This window comes from Myotis brandtii, unplaced genomic scaffold (genome assembly GCF_000412655.1).
Source record: "Myotis brandtii unplaced genomic scaffold, ASM41265v1 scaffold284, whole genome shotgun sequence".
Lineage (NCBI taxonomy): Eukaryota > Metazoa > Chordata > Mammalia > Chiroptera > Vespertilionidae > Myotis > Myotis brandtii.
The window spans coordinates 716197-737117 of record NW_005360846.1 but is presented as its reverse complement, the minus strand read 5'-3'; the positions used below and the strand labels follow the sequence as shown (position 1 = coordinate 737117).

The 20921-nt window shown below is 53.0% G+C and overlaps 1 protein-coding gene across 1 annotated transcript in view; it reads right to left on the bottom strand.

Annotated features, from left to right (window-relative positions):
• The window catches only part of ITGAE (integrin, alpha E (antigen CD103, human mucosal lymphocyte antigen 1; alpha polypeptide)), a 61233-nt gene that overhangs the window by 17966 nt on the left and 22346 nt on the right, over positions 1-20921 (bottom strand). The window contains exons 4-20 of the mRNA XM_014541935.1: positions 19533-19600; positions 19103-19220; positions 18754-18897; positions 18218-18333; positions 17474-17625; positions 16132-16285; positions 15390-15540; positions 14855-14922; positions 13803-13938; positions 13108-13250; positions 12662-12802; positions 11816-12040; positions 10425-10555; positions 8843-8973; positions 7399-7562; positions 5645-5773; positions 1821-1891 (exon numbers count right to left, since the gene is read on the bottom strand). Of these exons, the coding sequence (XP_014397421.1) occupies positions 1821-1891; positions 5645-5773; positions 7399-7562; positions 8843-8973; positions 10425-10555; positions 11816-12040; positions 12662-12802; positions 13108-13250; positions 13803-13938; positions 14855-14922; positions 15390-15540; positions 16132-16285; positions 17474-17625; positions 18218-18333; positions 18754-18897; positions 19103-19220; positions 19533-19600 (2242 nt within the window). The remainder of the gene's footprint in view (positions 1-1820; positions 1892-5644; positions 5774-7398; positions 7563-8842; positions 8974-10424; positions 10556-11815; positions 12041-12661; positions 12803-13107; positions 13251-13802; positions 13939-14854; positions 14923-15389; positions 15541-16131; positions 16286-17473; positions 17626-18217; positions 18334-18753; positions 18898-19102; positions 19221-19532; positions 19601-20921) is intronic.

Sequence of the window (20921 nt, the reverse complement as noted above, 5' to 3'; positions counted from 1 at the left end):
GCGCACGTACAGTGCAATTGAAACTTCGTGGCCCATGTGCAGAAGTCGGTATTTTGTGAAAGAGCCACACTCAAGGGGCCAAAGAGCCGCATGTGGCTCGCGAGCCGCAGTTTGCCGACCACTGCCTTAGATTCTTTGGGTGATCTATGTCCACAAGGTCAAAAACCACTGAAGTGTTTGGATGCTAAAGATTAGGCTTAGTAATACTTTTGAAAAACAAAGAGGCTGCTTGCTATGTATGTACACTAGGGGGTGATGTAGGGCCAGCTGTGTGTGCTATGTCTCTAGTTCACACACATTGGCTAAGAGGGCAGTGCTTGGTTTCATTAATTCCCTGTTGGAAGCAGCTGTGTCTGCTTGTTAGGCTGGATTCCAAAGCACTCAAACGTCTTGAATTGGATCCTTATCGATTGAGATGGGCAACGCTAAGCCATGCACATCTGAAACACAAGTCTTGCAAACGTCTAGAAGCACTGGCCATCGGTACCATGTTATACACGCAGCACTGGTAGCCGGGAGGGCACTTAAGACCACCATACGTCCCAAACCAAACTCGTGCTCTCTTCCTCCCCACCCTGCCTTCCAAAGTCATTCTTCCAAAGGCTTCCCCAGTTCAGGTCTTGGCATCACTGCTGTCCTAGAACTGTTGCGGTCATGGAAGTGGTTATTGCTGTGCTGTGCAGTATCACTAGCCATACGTGGGTACTGAGCACCTGAAATGTGCACAGTACAACTGAGGGGCTAAAATTTTAATTTTATTTAATTTAAATTAAAATTGGACAGCACAGTTCTAGATGCTCAGGCTGAAGCCTTGAAAGATTTCTTAGACCCCTCTCTTTCCCTCCCTCCCCACCTCCACTATGTCATCAAATTCTGTGGGCTTTAACTTCAGAACATAACCACCTTCACTGCTACCACCTTGCCCAAGGCACCATCCCTTCTCCCCTGAGTTATTGTAAGAGCTCCTTGCTAGCTCCCTGCTTCCACCTTTGCTCCTACTTCTGTTCTCAACACAGCAGCAAGAATGACCCAGTGACAAATGAAAGATCATCCATTCCTCTGGCTTCCCAGCTCCCAGTAACAGCCCCATGCAAGAAGGCCTGTGCAGCCCCGGGTGACCGTCCCCTGCCCACACATTGCCTCTCTCCCCTCATGCTCCTGCAACCACTGCTAGGTCCTGGCCATTCCTCCCATCCAGGGCATTTGCACTTGCTCTTCCTTCCAATACCCACATAGTCATTCCTCAACCTCCTATGTGTACCAAAAAGCCTCCTCAGCGAGCCCTTGCCTGACCACTCCATTTAAAACTGCCACCCCACCTCCACCCCGTACTCCCTCCCACCTTCCCTGCCATAATATTTACTTATTTGTTGTCTTCTCCCCCTAAAAGCAGCAGGAAGGCAGGGCTCTTTGTCTGTGTTGTTCGCTGCTGTATCTGCAGCACCTGGAGTGCTTGGCACAGAGTAGACGCTCCATAAACATTTACTGAATTAAGTAATTTGATTAAGAGGTGAGTCGGGGAAGAGGTTGCCTCTAACTGACACAGGCTTATGAAAACAGCATTGCCCAGGATGTCGGAGACCTGGGTTCAAGTCTACCTGTGACTCCACGCAGGCTCCCAACTACTGATTCTGTTCTCTAATCAGTAAAATGGGAAAGCAGATCTCTGTGTTGCCTCCCTTATGGGATGGCTGGGGAAGCAATGAGATAATAAATGCAAAGCCCTTTGTGGGCCATGAGGGGAAGGAGAGGGAATGGTCGGTTCAGGTAAGTCAGGAGGAAGTTTACTACAGAAACTGTGATGACTGGATCCGACTCACGGAGAGGTGGTGGTCAGCTGTAACTCAGCAACACAAAACAGCTTATTCTTGCAGGCCTTCTCGTAGGGCAGCTGTAACGAGAAGGGGGCAGGATTAGCCCAGGGACCCCGCCATCCCCGCAGCCTTCCCTCGTGATCTCCTTAGGACATGCGGGACAGGCTGGGCTGTGTCCACATGGCTGTGACTGTGACATTCCTTGATCTGGCAGCGGTAGGAGGAACAGTTGGGTAACAGATGGCAAGTGACAGCCTGTCAGGTAGGGGGTGTGCTTGGTCCTACAACACAGGTACACCATGAGTCAGGCCTCTGGCCAAGGTGAAAAATGGGGTGACCTTCATGGAATGGTGGGAGGGCCTGTCACATTTCTATCAGCAGAATGAAGCACCAACACTCACAACTCACTGTGTACTTTGAAATTTGGGGGAGGAAAACCTATATGAAGAAGAGTTTTCTTAGTCCTTTCAAGTAGAGGTAGGAACAGCAGGGGCACAAATGGAAGACACCTAATCAAATATTGTCAAAATCCAGTCCTGCACACCCTCTGATTCCGTGGGTAGTCCTGGGGGTTAAATATTCCCCTTGCAATCACTCCTACACTAAACCAAACCAATTCAGAGAGTCACAGAGGGTCCACAGGCCCAGGCAAAGTTGAAAAGCCCTATTCAGGTTGAAAAATCAAAGTTTCTAAAGAATCTGGGTGTTTTTGTTCGTTTGTTTGTTTTATTGATTTCTGAGAGGAAGGGAGAGAGAGAAACATCAATGATGAGAGAGAATCATTGATTGGCTGCCTCCTGTAGGCCCCCCACTGGGGATCGAGCCTGCAACCTGGGCATGTGCCCTTGATTGGAATCGAACCCGGGACCCTTCAATCCAACGCTTTATCCATTGAGCCAAAACAGCTAGGGGTGGGTTCATTTTTTATTATGAAGGAAACAGCCAGCTCCTTAACTGGGAAATCTCTGCATTTCTCTCCCCAGCAGCCAGTGACCGCATCAGCAGCTTACGCAAGGACTCTGCCCAGGGCCTGAAGCGGGAAAGGAGCCAGAGTTAGAAAGGAAACCTCCTACTTCCTGGAGACTGGAGATGCAATTTGCAGAAGTCAGAGCTTGACACTCCGACTGGGTCAATAGTTTGGGGCAAAGTTTTTTGGATTTTCTTTAGTTTTGTTTTTAATATAGACAAGTAGCCTGCTCTCTTTCACCCAAACCCAGTGAGCATGAGCAAGCTTAAACTACCTTAAGCTCCCAGCTGGAACTCATTCTCTGGAAACATCTGTGTGCTTAAACTAATACCAAATCACGCCTCCTCGTCCATTTTATCAGTGGAATAAAAAATGTCTTTGCCAGACCATCAAAGTAATCATTGATTCAGGTAAGAATCATGAATGGATGTTAAACAGGATACATTCATAATCTCCAAGCATCGCCTATAAGATACTTATTCATGACCAGGGAAATAGCACCAGTCGTGGGACAAAGCAGTGTGCCCCTGACATGACACCTAGAAGGACCAACTTCACTTCTATGATATTCTTGCCCAAAACGCACAATCTAATCGTGAGGAAACATCAGACAACTTCAAGTTGAGAAACATTCTACAAAATAACTGGCCTGTATCCTTCGGAAATGTTGAAGTCATTAAAGACTGAGAAACTGCTCCAAATTAAAGGAGACCAAAGATAAGTGATGACAAAATGCAATAAATGATGCTGGACCGGCAGAAAAAGTTTTTTCTTTTGCAATAAAGGACATTAATAGGACAACTGATGAGATTTAAATAAATTAGGTAATAGTATTTTATTATTATTTCCTGATTTTGATCATTGCACTGAGGTTTTGTAAGAGAATGTCCTTGATTTTAGGAAATAGATACTGAATACTGGAGGGTAAGGCATCAAATGTATAACTTACTCTCAAATGGTTCAGAAATATAAATGTGTATAAGTGTGTAATTTGTATATATGTATATGTACTGTCTATATATATCGAGAAAGAATGATAAAGCAATGTGAATAACAAAACGTGCAGATGTTAACATTTTGAAAATCTGGATAAAGAATGTATGGGGAGCCTGGCCAGCATGGCTCAGTGGTTGAGCATCAACTTATGAACCAGGAGGTCATGGTTCGATTCCTGGTCAGGGCACATGCACGGGTTGCAGGCTGGATCCTCAGTGTGGGGCGTGCAAGAGGCAGCTGATCAATGATTCTCTCTCACCATTGATGTTTCTATCTCTCTCCCTACCCCTCCCTCTCTAAAATCCATAAAAAATATATTTTTTTAAAAAAGAATGCATGGGGATTATTTTGGAGTGTGCTTATAACTTTATAGTAAACCAACTTAATTCAAAATAGTTTTTTAAAAATATATCTATAATTAGTGATCATCTGCTTATTGACAAAACTTTATTACATTAATTTTCCCAATCTTTTTTTCATCTAACTTGCTGTCAATACCAATTTTTAAAAAAATTCTTTAGCCTGGTCGGTGTGGCTCAGTGGTTGAGCATCGACCCATGCAGGAGGAGGTCACGGTCAATTCCGCGTCAGGGACACTGGGGCCTGCAGGAGGCAGCCGATCAGTGATTCTCTCCCATCATTGATGTTTCTAGATCTCTCTCCCCCTCTCACTTCCTCTCTGAAATCAATAAAAACACATTAAAAATGTTTAATTCTTTACAAAATAAATATACTATTATAAATTTAAAATAAAGTCTCTTGCCTAAAAAATTAAGATGTCAGTCTTTGTTCATAGACAAACCTGATTCCCTCTATTCCTGGGCAGATGAGCAGTGAAAACAGTCACCCTGATTGTGTTACTCTTTTATTTCTATTTACTATTTTGTTTCGTTTTGAGAGAGAGAGACATCAATTTGTTGTTCTACTTATTTACGTATTCATTGGTTGATTCTTGTATATGCCCTGACCAGGGATCGAACCCGCAACCTTGGAGTATCATAATGACTCTCTAACCAACTAAACTACCCAGGCAGGGCTCTATTTACTGTTTGTGATTAATACATTCGATATTGACCAAAACTGGAGCTAAAATCTTGTATAATTAACAGAGCATTTGGGTAAAAAATATTGGACAGTCGGGACTGTCCTATGATTACCTAGAACTAAGTTACCTGAGCTTTTCTGTGCCTGCATGAACAGAAAAGCTGTTGGCTTTTTAGTTCAAATTTTGGAGACTCAACTCATCCCAACTGACTGTAATTATTACTCTTTAAGGCTCACGTTGTCACTTCTTTGATCCTGCTGACTTTTCTATACCCCATAACACTCTCTAAATGTAGACAGATAGAATATTCCAGAGCCTGGGTACAAGCAAAATCACCTTAGATATCATAGAGTCAGGAAATATGACTGTTTGCTTTCCCTCTCTGGTTTCCCTTGGTAATGAGAAAAGTTTCTTGTGACACTACCTTCCCGTTAGGGGCAAGTTAGGTGGGGCCAGACATTCAGCCCAAAGGCCCTGAGCGGGACCTGGGTAGACAGCTGTGCCAAAGGGCATCCTCTCTGCCAGCAGGGCAGGGTGGCTCCAGTCCAGTCCCCACATGGGACCCCACCGCACGGTCATCAGACACCCTTGCCAAGTCAGGCAGTGTGTTCAAATGCTTCATTAAATATGCAGCAAGCACTCTGAACACAAAGGAACTAGTTTGGAGACGTGGTTACCCACCAGTGAGGCCCCTTGGTGCAGTAAGGGGCCCAAATGCTGTCTGAAGACCCTCCCAATTCTAACATTCTTTGAAGTTAGGGGAGCAGGTGCTTTGGAGGATGGTGCCCCGGAGGGTCTGGTCCCAGCTGTGGGTACAGTCACCTGGAAGATGGCGGAGGGCTCACTGTAGATGTCCAGGACAGGGTGGGGATGGCTCATCTGGTCCTTGGAGTTCTGGAGGTGGTAGCTGACCTTGACAGTAATGTTGGAGAAGCAGTCCTCTTCACAGAGCTGCAGTCACCAGGAAGGCGGAGTTGCAGTCGGATGTGGGGCAGAAGATGACAAGGAGAATGCCTTTAACTTCGGTGTAGTCATGAAATAAAGCATGACAGTGGAGAGCCAGAAGTCCTAAGCCTCCTCCCAACAAGCCAGGCTGAAGGGAAGCTGTCATTGAACCAAGCTGCCAAGAGCATTAGAAAAACCCCTGGATCTGCTCTCAAATCTCATAACTCCTTATGGTTTCCACCCCAATCCTAAGGAGTTAAAAACTGACAACTTTGCCCAGCCTGTGTGGCTCAGTGGTTGAGCATCGACCTACGAACCAAGAGGTGGCAGTTCAATTTCCGGTCAGGGCACATGCTCAGGGCTTGATCCCTGGTGGGAGGTATGCAGGAGGCAACCGATCACTGGTTCTCTCTCATCATACATGTTTTTATCTCCCCCTCTCCCTTCTCTGAAATCAATAAAAAATATATGTTAAGAAAACAATATATTCTTTAAAAACCTGATGATTTTATTCAGAGAGCAAATGGGAGGCACTGAGGGACGACTCATGGTCACATCTGTGTTTACAGAACAGCATGAAGGACATATGAGAGGTGAAAAACAAAATGCCACCCTGGGATGGCATTTGCCCTCTCTGAGTGAGCCATGGTAGAAGCTTCGAGCCAGCAGAGTAGGTGAGCATGACTCCTGGTGGAAGGAGTAGTTATGCTTCTATTTAAAGAAGCCACGGACTCACTGGAAACTCTTTCTTAATCCTATTAACAACTGGAACAGATGTGGGGACAGATGTGTGGTTAGAAGCATAACGTATGAGGTTGTTGGAATAAATGATCCTTATAGGTCCAAAGTTCTAGGGCCAGTCAGGCCCTGAGTCCTGACAAATACATTTTCTTTTCTTTTTTTTTTTTCTGTTTGAAAGAAATTTTTTTTATTGTTTTATTGCTTAAAGTATTACAAAAAGTATTACGACAAATACATTTTCTGTGAGTGTTTGTAGACACCTTTGTCAGGTGGAAACCTTCGTAAATAATAACTTTTCTCCTTCTATTTCTACTTTCTCTCATTCAGTTTTTCTGATAATGATTTGAAGAAGGACCCTCAGCTCCACTCTTAGGTCAGTTGACAGGGGAAAGGAATAAACAGCAATTAGAATATTTCTCTTTCTGTTCAGATGCTAGGAAGCTCAAAGATATAGTTAATGTTCAATTTCAGCACATTTCTTTCATTTGGATTTCTAACAATTAACTTCATCACCCATGCTATTATATGGTTCCTGATCTATCATTTTTTAAAAATATATATATTTTAAAATATTTTTAAATTGATTTCAGAGAGGAAGGGAGAGGAAGAGAGGGATAGAAACATCAATGATAAGAGAGAATCTTTGATCGGCTGCCTCCTGCACACCCTCTACTGGGGATCAAGCCTGCAACCTGGGCAGGTGCCCTGACCGGGAATCTAACCATGACCTCCTGATTCATAGGTCAATGCTCAACCACGGAGCCACACTGGCTGGGCTATTATGTTAATTGTCTAGTTTGTATGGACGGATACATACCCTTCATTGCACACCCCTCAGTTCTTGTATCAAAGCACAGACCCCTCTGGACTTTCCTAAACTCCTCACTCACCTCTCCCTCTGTGGGGCTGAGCAGGCGGGACTCACAGAAACGGGGCCCACTGCCCCACTCCCGAAGGCAGCTCTGACAAGTTCTCTGGTCCGCACACTGCAGCCTCTTCCTCTCCTTCAACACATCCACGTCCAACGTGAAATTCAGGGACGTCCCTCTGAGGCCTGGGAGTGAAGACCAGACCTTCCCGATGAGGCTGGGATGGGCCAGCCCCAGACACAGCACCCCCAGCCCGCCTGAGGCTCCCCGGGAGCCACTCCAGGGTGTGGCCCCACCTAGGTGCTTCCCTGGGGCTGGACTTCTGAGTTTCTTCACTTTGAAAGTACTTTTCTCATGGTCTTCTGGCACCTGGCTAGCGTCCCTCAGTGTCCCAACCCCCAACCCAGAGCAGCACATTCCCAGGGCTGAGGCTTTCTTCCCTAGGAGAGGGAGGACTCAGGAAGGAGGCTGGGATTCGGGGAGAAATGGAGGAGGAGAGGAAACAACATGAAATGGAGAGAGAAACCAGAGAGTAACACCTGAGGACAGCAGAGCTGGAAGCACCTTACAGATTACCTGGGCCAACTCCTTTACTGTACAGAACAGAAACCAGGACCAGAGAGGGAAAGACACCTGCTTCTTGTCACACAGCTGCTCAGCAGCAGCCGTGCGGGCTCCACGGCCTGAATCGTTCCGCCTGTACAGCTGGACCTGATAGGCCCGTCATTTCCTCTCCGCATTTGATAATGGCCTCCTTCTGCAGGAAAGCCACCCACCCCGAGAGGGCTTTCTTATTTGCAGGAACCAGAGACATTCAGGGACTGCTGCTGAGACTCGACACCTTGGGGACTCTTGCTGATGGGTGGCTCTGGAGGGGAGCTCTTGGGCTGCCAGGAAGTGCCTGGGCTGCGAAAGCCGGGCCCACCCTCTGCCTCCTGGAAACAATCTCCCAACCAGTGCCAGGAAGGGATGGGAAGAGAGGCCAGGCCTCCACCTCCGGCAGGTCATCCCATCCCACCTGGGCCAGGGAGACATAGCGAGGAGGGCCAGGAGGGCCGGGGTTGCGGGGGAAGATGTAAATCAGAGAGGAAGAGGAAGGGCACGTCTCAGGGTCCCCTGCACACCCGTGGGCACCGTGGATGGGGATGGAGAAACGGCTGCCCTTTCCTGAATCTTTTTTCAGAAACTCAACCCTTCACACCTGAGGAAGGGATCCAAGGTCCTTCTTCCCAACAGGGTCAGAGACACCCCTGCAGAGTGCGGACTCCCCAGCAGGTCGCCCTTTTCTAGGGCACTTCACCCTGAACGGAACCTAATGTCAAAGGAGCTAAGCTCCAAATAGAGGGATTTCAAACCCCAGAACCTCATCACTCACATAGCCCCACCCACCCCATCCTCTTTCCCTGCCCCGAAGCCAACAAGAAATGACCCCAACACTGCCTGGGCCAGCTAGGCTGCCTGTTACCTGACATGGCAGCTGTGGTCCCAGAGCTGATTTCAAAACACAAATTCACGTCCACGCTGCTGTTGAAGCCAATGGGCAGCGCCTCGGGGGTGAAGGTGAGGGACACCACCAGGCGCACCACAGGTCTTGAGCTAAACAAGACAGCAGAGAGGACCATGAGAAGTGACCGCAGTCTTCTGTATCAGTGCTTGGCTCATTCATTCCTTCAATGGATATTATCAAGTCTCATGGGCCACTGCTGTTCTGAGTCTTCAGCGAAAGAGACAAATCCCTGCTCTAGTGGGAAAATAGACAACAAGCAAATAAACAAGAAGAAATAGTAAAATACTATGTTCGGGTAAGACTATGATAAAAATAAAGTAGGATAAGGTCATGGAGACTGGAGGCTCCTTAGGTTGGGTAGTCAGGGCAGCCTCGCTAATGAGGAGACATCTAAGTTGAGATCTGAGAGAGCCAGCTATGTAAAGATCCAGGCAGAAGGCACAGCTAGTGCAAAGGGCCTGCGGTAGGAAGGAGCCTGGTTTGAGGAACACAGGGGTCAGCATGACAGGAGCAGTTAGTGAGACAGAGGGTAGCAAGAGACGGGGAGGGAGGAGGGGCAGGGCAGGTCATGGAGAACTTCGCAGGCCGTGGTAGGGAATTTGGGTTTCACTCTAAGTGGGAGCCATTGAGGGGTTTTAAGCAGCAGAATGAAGGGATCGCTGGCTGCTGCGTGGAGAATGGAGCACAGGGAGAGGGCAGGGAAGAACGCCATGGCGGTGATCCAGGCGAGAGGTGACAGTGTATTGTAGGGGGAGGTGTTTGGGAGGCAGAGCCAACAAAAATGTGTTGACGGGGCGGCAGGGGAAGGAAAAGGAGAGAATCAAGGATGACTCCTGGGTTTTAGGGAAGAACGCCATGGCGGTGATCCAGGCGAGAGGTGGCAGTGTGTTGTAGGGGGAGCTATTTGGGAGGCAGAGCCAACAAAAACGTGTTGACGGGCGGCAGGGGAAGGATAAGGAGAATCAAGGATGACTCCTGGGTTTCTGTCCTGAACAAATGGTGTCATTTGCTGCGATGGGCAGCCCAGGGAGGGGCTGGTTGGGGGAGACTAAGAAGACGAGGGCCATTGTAGACATGTTGACTCTGAGATGCCTGGGAGCTACAACACGAGGGGTGCTGAGTTGAGAGCCAAGTCTGGGGCTCAGTGGAGAGCACAGGGCAGATGGGCGCCCCGTCCGTTTTACTTGGTCATTCGCTTAGGGACGGGCACAGGAGCGCTGACATCCACGATAGCAATAACGGCAGCCACCATGGGGCACTGTGCTAAATACTTGGCATAGATTCTCTCAATGGAGCCTCATAACTCCGTGAGGTAGGCGCTGCTATTATTCCCATTTATAGATGAGAACGTGGGGACTTAGAATTCACCAACCTGCCCAAGCACACAGCGGGAAGTGAGAGCGGAGGTTCAAACCCAGAGCCCAGCCCCTAACCACCTACTCTCTCCCGTCAGTGCCTGGCATCTTCATGGGGTCCCGTAGGGCAGGGCAAGTGGGTGAGGCAGGGGCCTGGGACCCCAGAAGGCAGGGCAGACCCCTACCGGAGCACAGCCGCCCGACCAAGGGTGCCCACGGTGATGTCAGCAAGGCCATCGCCGGTCACATCCAGGCCACCGTCCACGGACATGCCGAAGTAGTGGAGTCGGGGGGCGACCGCTGCGGCCCTGATGTGCTGTGGAGGGAGAGGCGCAAGGCAGGGGGCGGGAAAAGAGTCCTTTGGATGTGACTCAATCAGCAAATCAGCATCGGTCCCCACCTCTCAAGGGGACCCCTCGATTATGTAGTAGCTGGAAAGAGCAGGGCAGGGTCTCTCAGGGAAGAGGCGCTTGGATGGAGCCGGGAAGGGCGTGTGGGACTGGACAGGGGAGATGCAGGAAGAGGGGTGGCCGAGCAGGGTGGTCTAAGGAAACAGCTGGGAGCCAGTGCTGGGAACAGGAGGGGAGTTGGGTGCAAGGAGGCTTGATGTGGGGCTGGGGTGTCTAATCACACACAGGGCAGGAGACGGGGAGGAGGCAGGAGGGCAGGCTTGGGAGAGAGCTGGAATGTTGGGATGCACACGGGGCTGACAGGCTGTGCCCAGTGTGGGCACCTGGGATTATCCGGGTGTCTGGGGTGGGGGGTGGGGGCAGACGGGGCCCAGAAGAGCCGCAGGTCTCGGGGGAAGAGGCTGCTTTCTGTTGGGCAGCAGGAGAGTGAGCTGCTTCGGAGCCACCCAGGCGAGGTGCCCAGGAGGCAGCTGGACATACGGGACTGAGGCTGAGGAGAGAAGCCAGTTGGAGGGGGTGAAAGTGCCATAAAAGATATAGCATGAGCCTAGCCGGTTTGGCTCAGTGGATAGAGCATTGGCCTTAGGACTGAAGGGTCCCAGGTTCGGTTCCGGTCAAGGGCACATGCCCAGGTTGTGGGCTCAATCCCCAGTCGGGGACTTGCAGGAGGCGGCCAATCCATGATTCTCTCTCATCATGGATGTTTCTATCTCTCTCCCTCTTCCTTCCTCTCTGAAATCAATAAAAAAATTTTTTTTTAAAAAAGAAGGATATGTCTATCATTTTACTTAAAAAAGATATAGCATGAGAGGTTGGCAACAGAGCCCTGGGGGTGAGAGCTCAGGCAGGGAGGGTTGGGCGGGGTTAGGAGCCAGAGAAAGGCCAGCAGGAGAGGGGGGAGGAGCTGAGGCAGGGCCACAGCCAAGAATGCCAAGGAAGGGGGTACAGGTCAGGGTAGACAGATGTTGCCACAAGCTCTTGCCCCACCTGATGGGCCGGGAACCTCCCGCCAGCCTGAGTGACTTCTGCCCTGCACTGGGGACCCCCAACCCCGTGGGACTGCCTGGCACTTAGACCTGGAGCTGACTTGGGGCTCAGGCCATTACATCTGGGGGGGGAGGGGTAACTGTCCCAGAGGAGAGGTAGGAGAGAGCCCTGCGGGTTACCTGCGAGGGGCTGGTAGAGAGGCCGTCCCGGCATCCGTTGTAAATGTACACACTGCCGAAGCTGGCGCCATCACCTGCCCCCAAACCCTCCAGCGGGGCGCCGATGGCCACGTCCGTGAGCTTATCCTGACTGATGTCCCCCACTGTTGCCATGGCAAAGCCAAATCGGGCATCAGGGAACCCAGGCTGCCCACTCAGCGTGTGTGCCAAGGAGAAGGAACTGCCCTGTAAAGCAAGCAGGCAGCTCAGCCCTCCAGACAGGCAGGCAGGGGGCCCAGCCCATCGCTACCCGGGAGGCCTGCTCCCTGGGCTTGTCAACGCAGAGTCCCTGGCAGGGAGTCTGAGGCTCAGAAAAGGCGGGGGCCTTCCCAAGCTGGCTCAGTGGGCGAGTGGTAGAGCCGGGTCCTGTGCCCTCTGCTCCCGCAGTTGGCAGCACTGGCCTGGCCGTTGGGAGGCCTGGGTTCTGGTCTTGGCTCTTCCCCACACTTGTATGTGAACTTGGACAAGTTTTAGCATCACTGAGCCTCCGCTTCCTCGCCTGTAAGGTGTGAGTGACAGCTACCTCCCAGGTGCTAGAGAAACAGGTGAGGTAATAGGCAAAGCCTGCTTTATGCTTTATCAGCTGCTGCCACTCGGGGTGTTGTCACCACCAACAGGAGATGATGAGGTGGGGAAAATGAGGAAGTGGGGTACAGGGTGGGGGAGTGAGCCGCTGTCCACCCTGAGCACCTCCCCATCACTGCCTTCCCACGCAAGACGGGGCCAGGGCCATTCCACCTCCCCCACCCCTGCGCCAGGCCGGTGGCCGCAGCCTGCACCAGCGTGCAAAGACGGAGGCTCTCCCACCTGCTCACTCAGGCGGTACACGTAGACTCTGCCTTCCTGTCCGCGAACGTGGTAAAACGGAGCCGCCACCAGCAAGAGGTCCGTGGTTCCATCCATGTCGATGTCCACAGGACACAGCTCAGAGCCAAAATAGGACCCCATCTACAGCCCAGGGAGAGCTCGCTGACCGGGCGGCGGGAGGCCCTCCCCCGCCCCTCAGCAAGGCCACCAGCTCTGGGTCATTCCAGATGGATCTGCTCTCCAGAGGAACACAGGAGCCTGGGAGAGCAGCCCGAGCCCCACGCGGGGCACCGCTGGCAGTCGCACACGCAGGGCCAGGGCAGAGGCGCTGAGGTCTGCCCAGGCTGGGCCCCTCACCCACGGTGTGCCCTGGAGCCCATCCCTTTCCCTCGGGCCTCCGATCCCCATCTGTAATGGAGGGTCCGTGGTCCCTCCCCGGCAGGCACCTGCTCTCCCTCCAGCACCGGCACGACGTTGGTCTCTCTGCCCTCCTCCCGGAGCTCAAACACGGCCCCTCGATGCTTGTGCCGGGGAGCCCCGGCCACGTAGGAAGGACCACTGGCCTTGTGCAGCTCGGCCAGCGAGTAACCTGGGGCAGGGGTGGTGTGGCTGTGATCAGGAGCTCCCACGGGCCACGCCTTTGCCCCCCCCCCCCCGCCCTCCTCCCCTCCCACCTTCCCAGCCAGGCCTTCGAAGTGGCCCGCGCAGGAGGACAAAATAGGAGACTGTCGGTCTCATCGTCTTCAAATTGGCATCAGGGAGCTCTCCCACTTACCCACTGTTGCTGGTCACACTCTCCTGCCCCCCACACAGATGTGACATACACACATCATCATGTATACAGCTCTGCTCTAAATACACGCATCCGCACACCCAGTACGTAAGGACTGAGGTGAGGGGTGGAGGGAGGCCCCGCCTTCCCTAGGCAGCCATCTAGGGCCACCCCCTGAATCCGGTACTGAGCAGGCCCTGTCCCCTCCCAGGAGCCCTAATTTTCAGCTTCCAGATCCCTAACCAGGGTCCATCCCTCTGTCCATGGAAGCCTAGTGCAGCATAATGTGAAACCTCAGTGTCCCTGCCCTCACCCAGGTGGTCTCCGGGCCCCGCCCTCACCCAGGTGGTCTCCGGGCCCCGCCCTCACCCAGGTAGCTGTGCTTTCCAGCCTTGCTGTCCACCACCGTCTGGTTCAGGAACTGGCCCCGGCAGCTGTGCCTGTCATAGAGCAACACGCCCCCGGACCAATCAAAGGCCCCAACAGCACCGAGCAGCAGCTTCCCCTGCAGGCGACAAGGAGGCCATTTGAGCTGGAGGTGCCCGGGGTCAGCCGCTGTGACCTCGGGTCTACTGCCAGCACAGCGAACCTTGTGCTGTGGTGGGGACAGGGGTGTTCCGTGGCCCCAGGCCCACCTGGCCAGCCATGCAGGAGGAATGTGAGATGGCTGGTTCCTGCCTTGTACCCATGACCCTTCCCTCTAATACCAACCCCAGAGCAGAAGCCATCCTGGCCCAGGCGTGAAGGAAGCACTCAAAGGAGACAGAGAAGAGAGTGCTGGTCTCCTCCTTCCCAGGTCGCCCAGCCTGGGCTGAGTGACAGTCCTAACCGCGCTTCTACCATGCCCTGCCCTCCGTGCCTGCATCTCGGCCCACCTGTGGGAACAGTGCCTCTGGTGGGGAGAAGTAGGCAACTTGGCGAGCTGGCCCAGGCCAAAGCCTGCTCCTAGTGCAGTGATGGCGAACCTATGACACGCGTGTCTGAGGTGACACGCAAACTCATTTTTTTGGTTGATTTTTCTTTGTTAAATGGCATTTAAATATATAAAATAAATATCAAAAATATAAGTCTTTGTTTTACTATGGTTGCAAATATCAAAAAATTTCTATATGTGACACGGCACCAGAGTTAAGTTAGGGTTTTTCAAAATGCTGACACGCCGAGCTCAAAAGGTTCGCCATCACTGGCCTAGTGTGTATTTTAAGAACAGCTCAATCCTTGAGCACACAGAACAAGACGACCCCCGGGATGAACATGGCCATTCTTTTGTCTACCTCAGGGTCCCAGATAAGCGGAAGTTTTCCGTTATCCTAACGTGGCTCCTTCAGAGGCATGACCAGGAGGCAGAGCTGCTCTGTGGCCCGGGGCCCCTAGTCCCTGGGTGTTGCTGGGCCCTCCTCCATGCTGAGTTGGCCACATACCTCTTTCAGGATCTGGGCGCTGAACCCGACCTGTGCCAGCTGGAAGTGGAGGGCTTCTCCGACCGTGCCTGGAAGCCAAGACACCCAGTGAGACACTGCTCTGGGCAAGGTGGAGGGAGCAACCAAGCCAGGGAAGGGTCCAGCCTGGCCTGGCTCCCAGACGGAACTGGGTTTGGTGTGATGGGAACAGAACCAAGTTGAGAGTGGAGATGTGGGTCCTGCTTTAGCAGCTACCGGACGAGAGCCTGGGCAGTTCCCCCCCTCCTTCGGGGCCTGGGTCTCCACGCCCCAGTCATCCTTCTTTCTCCAGCACCAGGCCAGCTCATCAGAGCTGCGTGGAGACTCAGGGAAGTGCAGAGGCCTGGGGATACGGTTGCCTTTTTAGAGATGGAACAGCCGAGGCTCAAAGAGGTGAAGGGAGTTGTCCTGAGTGTCACAAGGAGGGAGCCCCGGGGTGGGGCTGGAGGGCAGGGCTCAGACCTCCTGCTGAATGCCGAGGGGCAGCCACAGGTGGCGAGGCCCCTGGAGCCCTCACCTTCCATGGGAACGATACTTTGCTGCAGTTGGCTCAGCAGCCCATCCAGCGCCGCGTAGTTGGTCACCTTGAAGGCATGGGTCTCCGGGGGGTGCGAGGCGATCAGCTTCAGCTCCGTCTCAGTCTTAGGCTTCGTAAATGCCTCTCCCACCTGCACAGAGGCCCCGGATCCGTGGATCCACACCTGAGGGCTGGCTGCTTCCTGAGCCCCAAGGCCTCTCCAGGCCCAGGGAGAGGGCCGGCCTCGCCGCCTGGCCTTCAGGGCCTCCACCTCCTGTCCCCTACTTTCCCTGCTCCCTGTTCTCCCCCAAACACATACCGTCGTCTTACCGGTCTACATGTGTTGTCCGGAACACACAGGCTCCTTCTCACCTCTGCACACGCTGTTCCCTCTGCCTGCAGCGCTCTCCCCTCCTCCCCTGGACCCTCAGCCAGTTACCCCTGCCTGTCCTCCAAGGCTCAGCCCACCACCGTCTCTTCTAGGACCACCCCCCCACCCACCCTGATGTGGGCTCCCGGAGTTGCCGCTGCTCTCCCCGTCACTGCTGAGCAAGTGAGCTGTGACCACGTTGGGGAAATGAGGCTCTGTGGGAGTGGGTGTGCTGCCCGGACGTGAGGCGGGGAGAAACGTTGGTGAGTGCACAGAACAGGGTTTGGTAAGCTGCTTACAGAAGCCCCTCCCAGCAACCCTGGCTCCTCCCCTACAGAGACTTAGGAGGCGCCCCCTGCTCCTGGCCCTTACCCCAATGGCAAAGCGCTCAACACCTTGCATCTTTGTGGAGTTGATGACAGTCGTGAGGTTGAGGGGGTCCATGAATATCTCCCCATCAGTGAGCACCACCATGACCTTGGAGGCCTCTTTTCTGGAGCCGTGGCTTGGTGAGAAGATGTTGTCTCTAAGTAGGGAGAGTAAAGGAAGTGGAGGACTTGGCCAGAGAGATGGCTGAGCTTGGGGAGATTTTGTTCACAAACCTGTTTTAGAATTGGAGAGGGTTAAGGTGCCCTCGCAGGGGAACAAGGGCCCAAAGAGGGGTGGGGACAGCAGGGCTGGGTGGGGGTGGGGCACCTGCTCCCAACAGAAAGGTGCTGGACAGCACAGGGAATAGATGTGTGTGGGAATAACAATGACATTAAGAACAGAGGCTAATATTTACAAAGCACGTATGTGCCAGGCACTCTTATAGGCACTGTATGTATTTTAACCCATTTAATCCTCACAGAATCCTCTAAGGCAGTGGTTCTCAACCTTGGCTGCACATTAGAATCACCTGGAAATCTTTTCAAAATCCTGACTCCTGGTCCTCATCCTCCGGAAATTCTGTTTCTTTGCTATGGGGTAGGGCCACAACATTAGTAACAAAGAAACAGAATTTCCGGAGGATGAGGCCCAGAAATCAGGATTTTTAAAAAATATATATTTTATTGATTTTTTACAGAGAAGAAGGGAGAGGGATAGAGAGTTAGAAACATGGATGAGAGAGAAACATCGATCAGCTGCCTCCTGCACACCCCCTACTGGGGATGTGCCTGCAACCAAGGTACATGCCCTTGACCGGAATCGAACCCGGGACCCTTGAGTCCGCAGGCCGACGCTCTAGCCACTGAGCCAAACCAGTTAGGGCCAGAAATCAGGATTTTAAAAAGATTCCCAGGTGATTCTAATGTGCAGCCAAGATTGAGAACCACTGCTGTAAGGCAAGGGCTATTATTATTCCCATTTTACACGTGAGAACCAAGCACGGAGAGGTCAGGCACCCAGGTCTCCAAGTACAGACTGGCGCTGGGATGTGGACCCAGGCAGCCGGGCCACTGAGCCCCCCACGGTCTGCTCTGTGCTCCACTCTCAAGAGGAGTCCTCAGAAGGCTCTTTGGAGGACTGTCCTGGGGTGCCATTCATCAGCCAAGGCTGGATTGAAAGACCTCACATTCTCCTCTCAACCGAGGAGGAGCTAGAACCCTGATCCTCTCCTCTTTACCGTTCTGTCCTGCCACCTCTCCAGGCATGACGCCTCAAAGCCTCTAGGCAGGGATGCCGGCCAGCACCCAGTAGGTGTTGAGGTAATTCCCGCTGCCCTCACACTCACAGGACATGCTGCATGGCAGAGGCTGTCTTGGTGACATCCTTCACTTGAGTGATGTTCTGGACTTTGCTGAGGGAGGCCATCACATCCTGGCTGTACCGAAGGTCAAACTCAGTCTGGATCACGCCTCCGTATTGCACCAGGGCAAAGCTGCACTGGAGGGAGGGGCAGAGGGAGGAGAAGGTTGGCAGAGTCGCCATGCCCAAAGCCCTTGAATGGCTCCCCCTGGATGCTGAGGAAGAATCCACTCATTCCTCCTTGTTGAAGGCAAGAGGAGGTGCTAAGGCAGAGGGAGATGTGACAGTGACGGCTCCCAGTGGATCGCAGACTTCTCCCTGAACCCATGTCCTTGTGTACGCCCTCTCCCCTTCCTAGCCACCATGTGACTTTCTTTGGCCTTTGGGATATCAGCAAATGGGATACAACCAGAGACATGAGAAGTGCTTGTGTGCATTAGGTCTTGCCCTCTTGGAATGTTGCAGCCATGGAAACGTTGGGCTGACCTGCTATCTGACCACACATGGCCAGACAAGTGAGGCCAACCAGTCCCAGTCAAGTAACCAGACGCCTGCAGCTGCAGGAGAAAATTCAGGCAAGACCAGCAGCAGAAGAACCGCCCAGCTGAGCCCAGCCCAAATAGCTGACCCATAGAACTGTGAGCAGATCAATGGTAGCTGTTTCGAGGTGGTTTGTTCATAGCGATAGATAGCAACCGACTGTGTGCGTCTAGCTCCTAGGGAAGCCCACCTCAAAGCACTTCTCATAGATCTTCCTCATCATGTTGGAGATGAAGTCTTTGGCTCTCTGGAAGTCGGGGGGATCAATGCTTCCCGAGCCATCCAGGACGATGGCGATCTCGGTGCCTGGGCCAAGACAGGGAGCAGGTCCGGAGTGGGCATGGAACTGGGGCAGGAGTGAGGGTGGCATGTCCTGCCCTATAGGACACCCACCCCATTCAAGCCCCAAGGGCTCAGTTCAGGGAAGAAGTTGGTGAAGCTCCCAACAGCGAAGCCTTGTCTCAGAGGCTGCGAGAGAGCCAGGACCTGCTCAGGCTCTGACTCTGCGAGCCACTCCCATCACTCCCACTCTCTGGGCCTCAGTTTCCCCATCGGTAAGATGGAGGGGGGCAGAGCTGGGGGTGGTCAGGCCTGTAGAATCCAGACAGTAGAATCCAGCCACTGTTCCCCATCTCCCAGACCTAGGCAGCTCTCACCCCTGAAGTTGCCAGCCTAGGCATCAGCTCTGAGAGCATCAGAGAGCAACCCAGATCTGCCTCTTCTCACCAGCTCCCTCCTCCTCCTCTTCCTCCTCTTCCTCCTCTTTGACCTTCAGAGCCCGGCGCTGCCTGGCTGTATTCTCAGTGCTGCCTTTTTTGTTCCTGTAGCAGCCTCCAGCATCCGCATGTGCCTCAGGATCCAGGAGATTTTCTTTAAAAATACACATGAAAGAGCTCAGAGTCAGACAGCCTCCTTGTTCAGCTTGGGGTAAGCCCACACTTAGCCCACGGCGGGCCTAGGCCCAACTTGCCCTCTCTGGGCCTGTGTCCTTCCGTATCTTCCATGGGCAGGTGCCCCTTCTTGGAGACTCAAGGAAGCCTCCTTAGAGCTGCCCAAGGCCAGCGAGTATCCTTACCAATGTCGTTGAAAGAGACCAGGGCCTGGTGACTGAGGTTGGAGGCCAGCAGGCTGCAGGTGCCTGTGAGTTCTGAGCTGAGGCTGTGGGGCCGCCGGGCCACCACTTGAATGCAGATCTGGGGGAGAGAGGGAGAAAGGGAGAGGGAAAGTCGGGGTCACCCCCAGCCCAGGCCCCTGAGTCACAGCTGCCCAGAACCACATGCCTCAACCAGGCAGGGGATGCGGGAACAGCTTGCTCACCCCTCACCAGGGGTAGACGTTGGTGCCAGGGTCAGAGCTGAGATCAGCCCTGGAGTTGGCGCCAGGGAGACACCTGGCCTTGGCCCTGAGAATAGCATGCCAGTCAGGACTGGCATGAACACGGGTTTGCCACAGGGGTCAGTGCCCGCCTCCTGAGGCCCTCCAGCCCCCTGCCCACGCACACTCACCAAAACACCGTGGTGGTTCCGGGCAACTGCCACGCCCCGGTGCCTCCCCTTCGGGATGGGGACATGCTCTGAAACAGTGAAGTCCAGGTAAGGTGGGAGGGACACAGGGAGGCCACCGTGGAGCCCAGGTCAGAGAGGGCACAGGGCTTGGCCAGATGGTGATGGGGACCTAGAATTAACTGAGACGGGTGTAGAAGCGGCTATAGGGTTAAGCCTCGGACTGACCTGTTGGCAAAGCCACAAACAAGTCCCAGCTTAGAGGGCACAGCCCTCTTAGCATAATTAGGCTTGACCTTATGATGCCCCCTAGATCCTATCTGGGAAGCTAATGGGCTGTGGGAAGTGCAGCAAGTGCTGCCAAAACAAGTGAAACTCACAAGAACATTGTAACTATGGTGACCACTACCTTGTTTACCTTTGGCTATAAAATAAAACCTCAGCTTGCCTTCTGGGTTTCTCTCTCTGTGGCCTCAGCCAGGCACAGGAGATCCTGCTAGACCCAGCTTATTCTCTTTGTCTTTTCTACATCTTTCACCGCTGCCCCCCCACCTCAGGCTCACCAAACCCTTGGTTGTGCTGGCCCGGCACAACTGGGGCTTTCCTCCAGGCTCCCCGTGTGGTGGGGCAGGTGGGTAGAGAAGCAGGAGTGAGTGTGTGCAAGATGCTGAGGGACTGGCTATAGGAACGATGGACCCTCCAGCCTCAAAGACCGTCTCTGGGGAACCTTACTGCCCCAGGGGCAGATGCGGTCGCTCCGTCCTCTCCCTTCCCAATGTGGGCCTAGGGACACGGTCTCATTTTGAACCACTAGATCACCTGTTACCCCCTGGACTGTGTCCCCCTCTGAGGCTGTTCAACACGGTGCCTCTCACAGAGACAAGGGTTCTGCCATACACAGCTGAGGGCCCACCAGCGAGTGTGTGCCGTGAGTCGGACTGAGTGGGATGGGCAGAGTTTGGTTAATAAATGAAGATGGTCCATTCATTTGTTCATTCATTTATTCAAACAGCATTTACTGAGCACCTAATATGTGCTGGACATTAGAGTGGCCACGGTTAGATGGGGAGGGGAGGGATGGCTGCCACTGAGGTGTGATCAGTTGGGACAGGTGAGGTTTTGGAACCAGGTCAAGTTGGGTTTGCGTCTGTGGTGCCCCCAATGCTATTTGTGTGACCTTAGTCATCCTGGTCACCAGAGGACTTCCCTGAGCTGGAGGTTCCTCTTCGGTCAAATGGTACGGTTTTGAGGGTTAAAAGTGGATGGAGAAGTACTTAGGATGGGGAGCACGCAATACATGTTAGGTAGGATTTTGCTGTTAGGATTGGGTCAGGAGAGGTGGGCGGGGATTAGGGTTGGGTTGGGATGGGATTGGGCACTGGGATAGAAAGT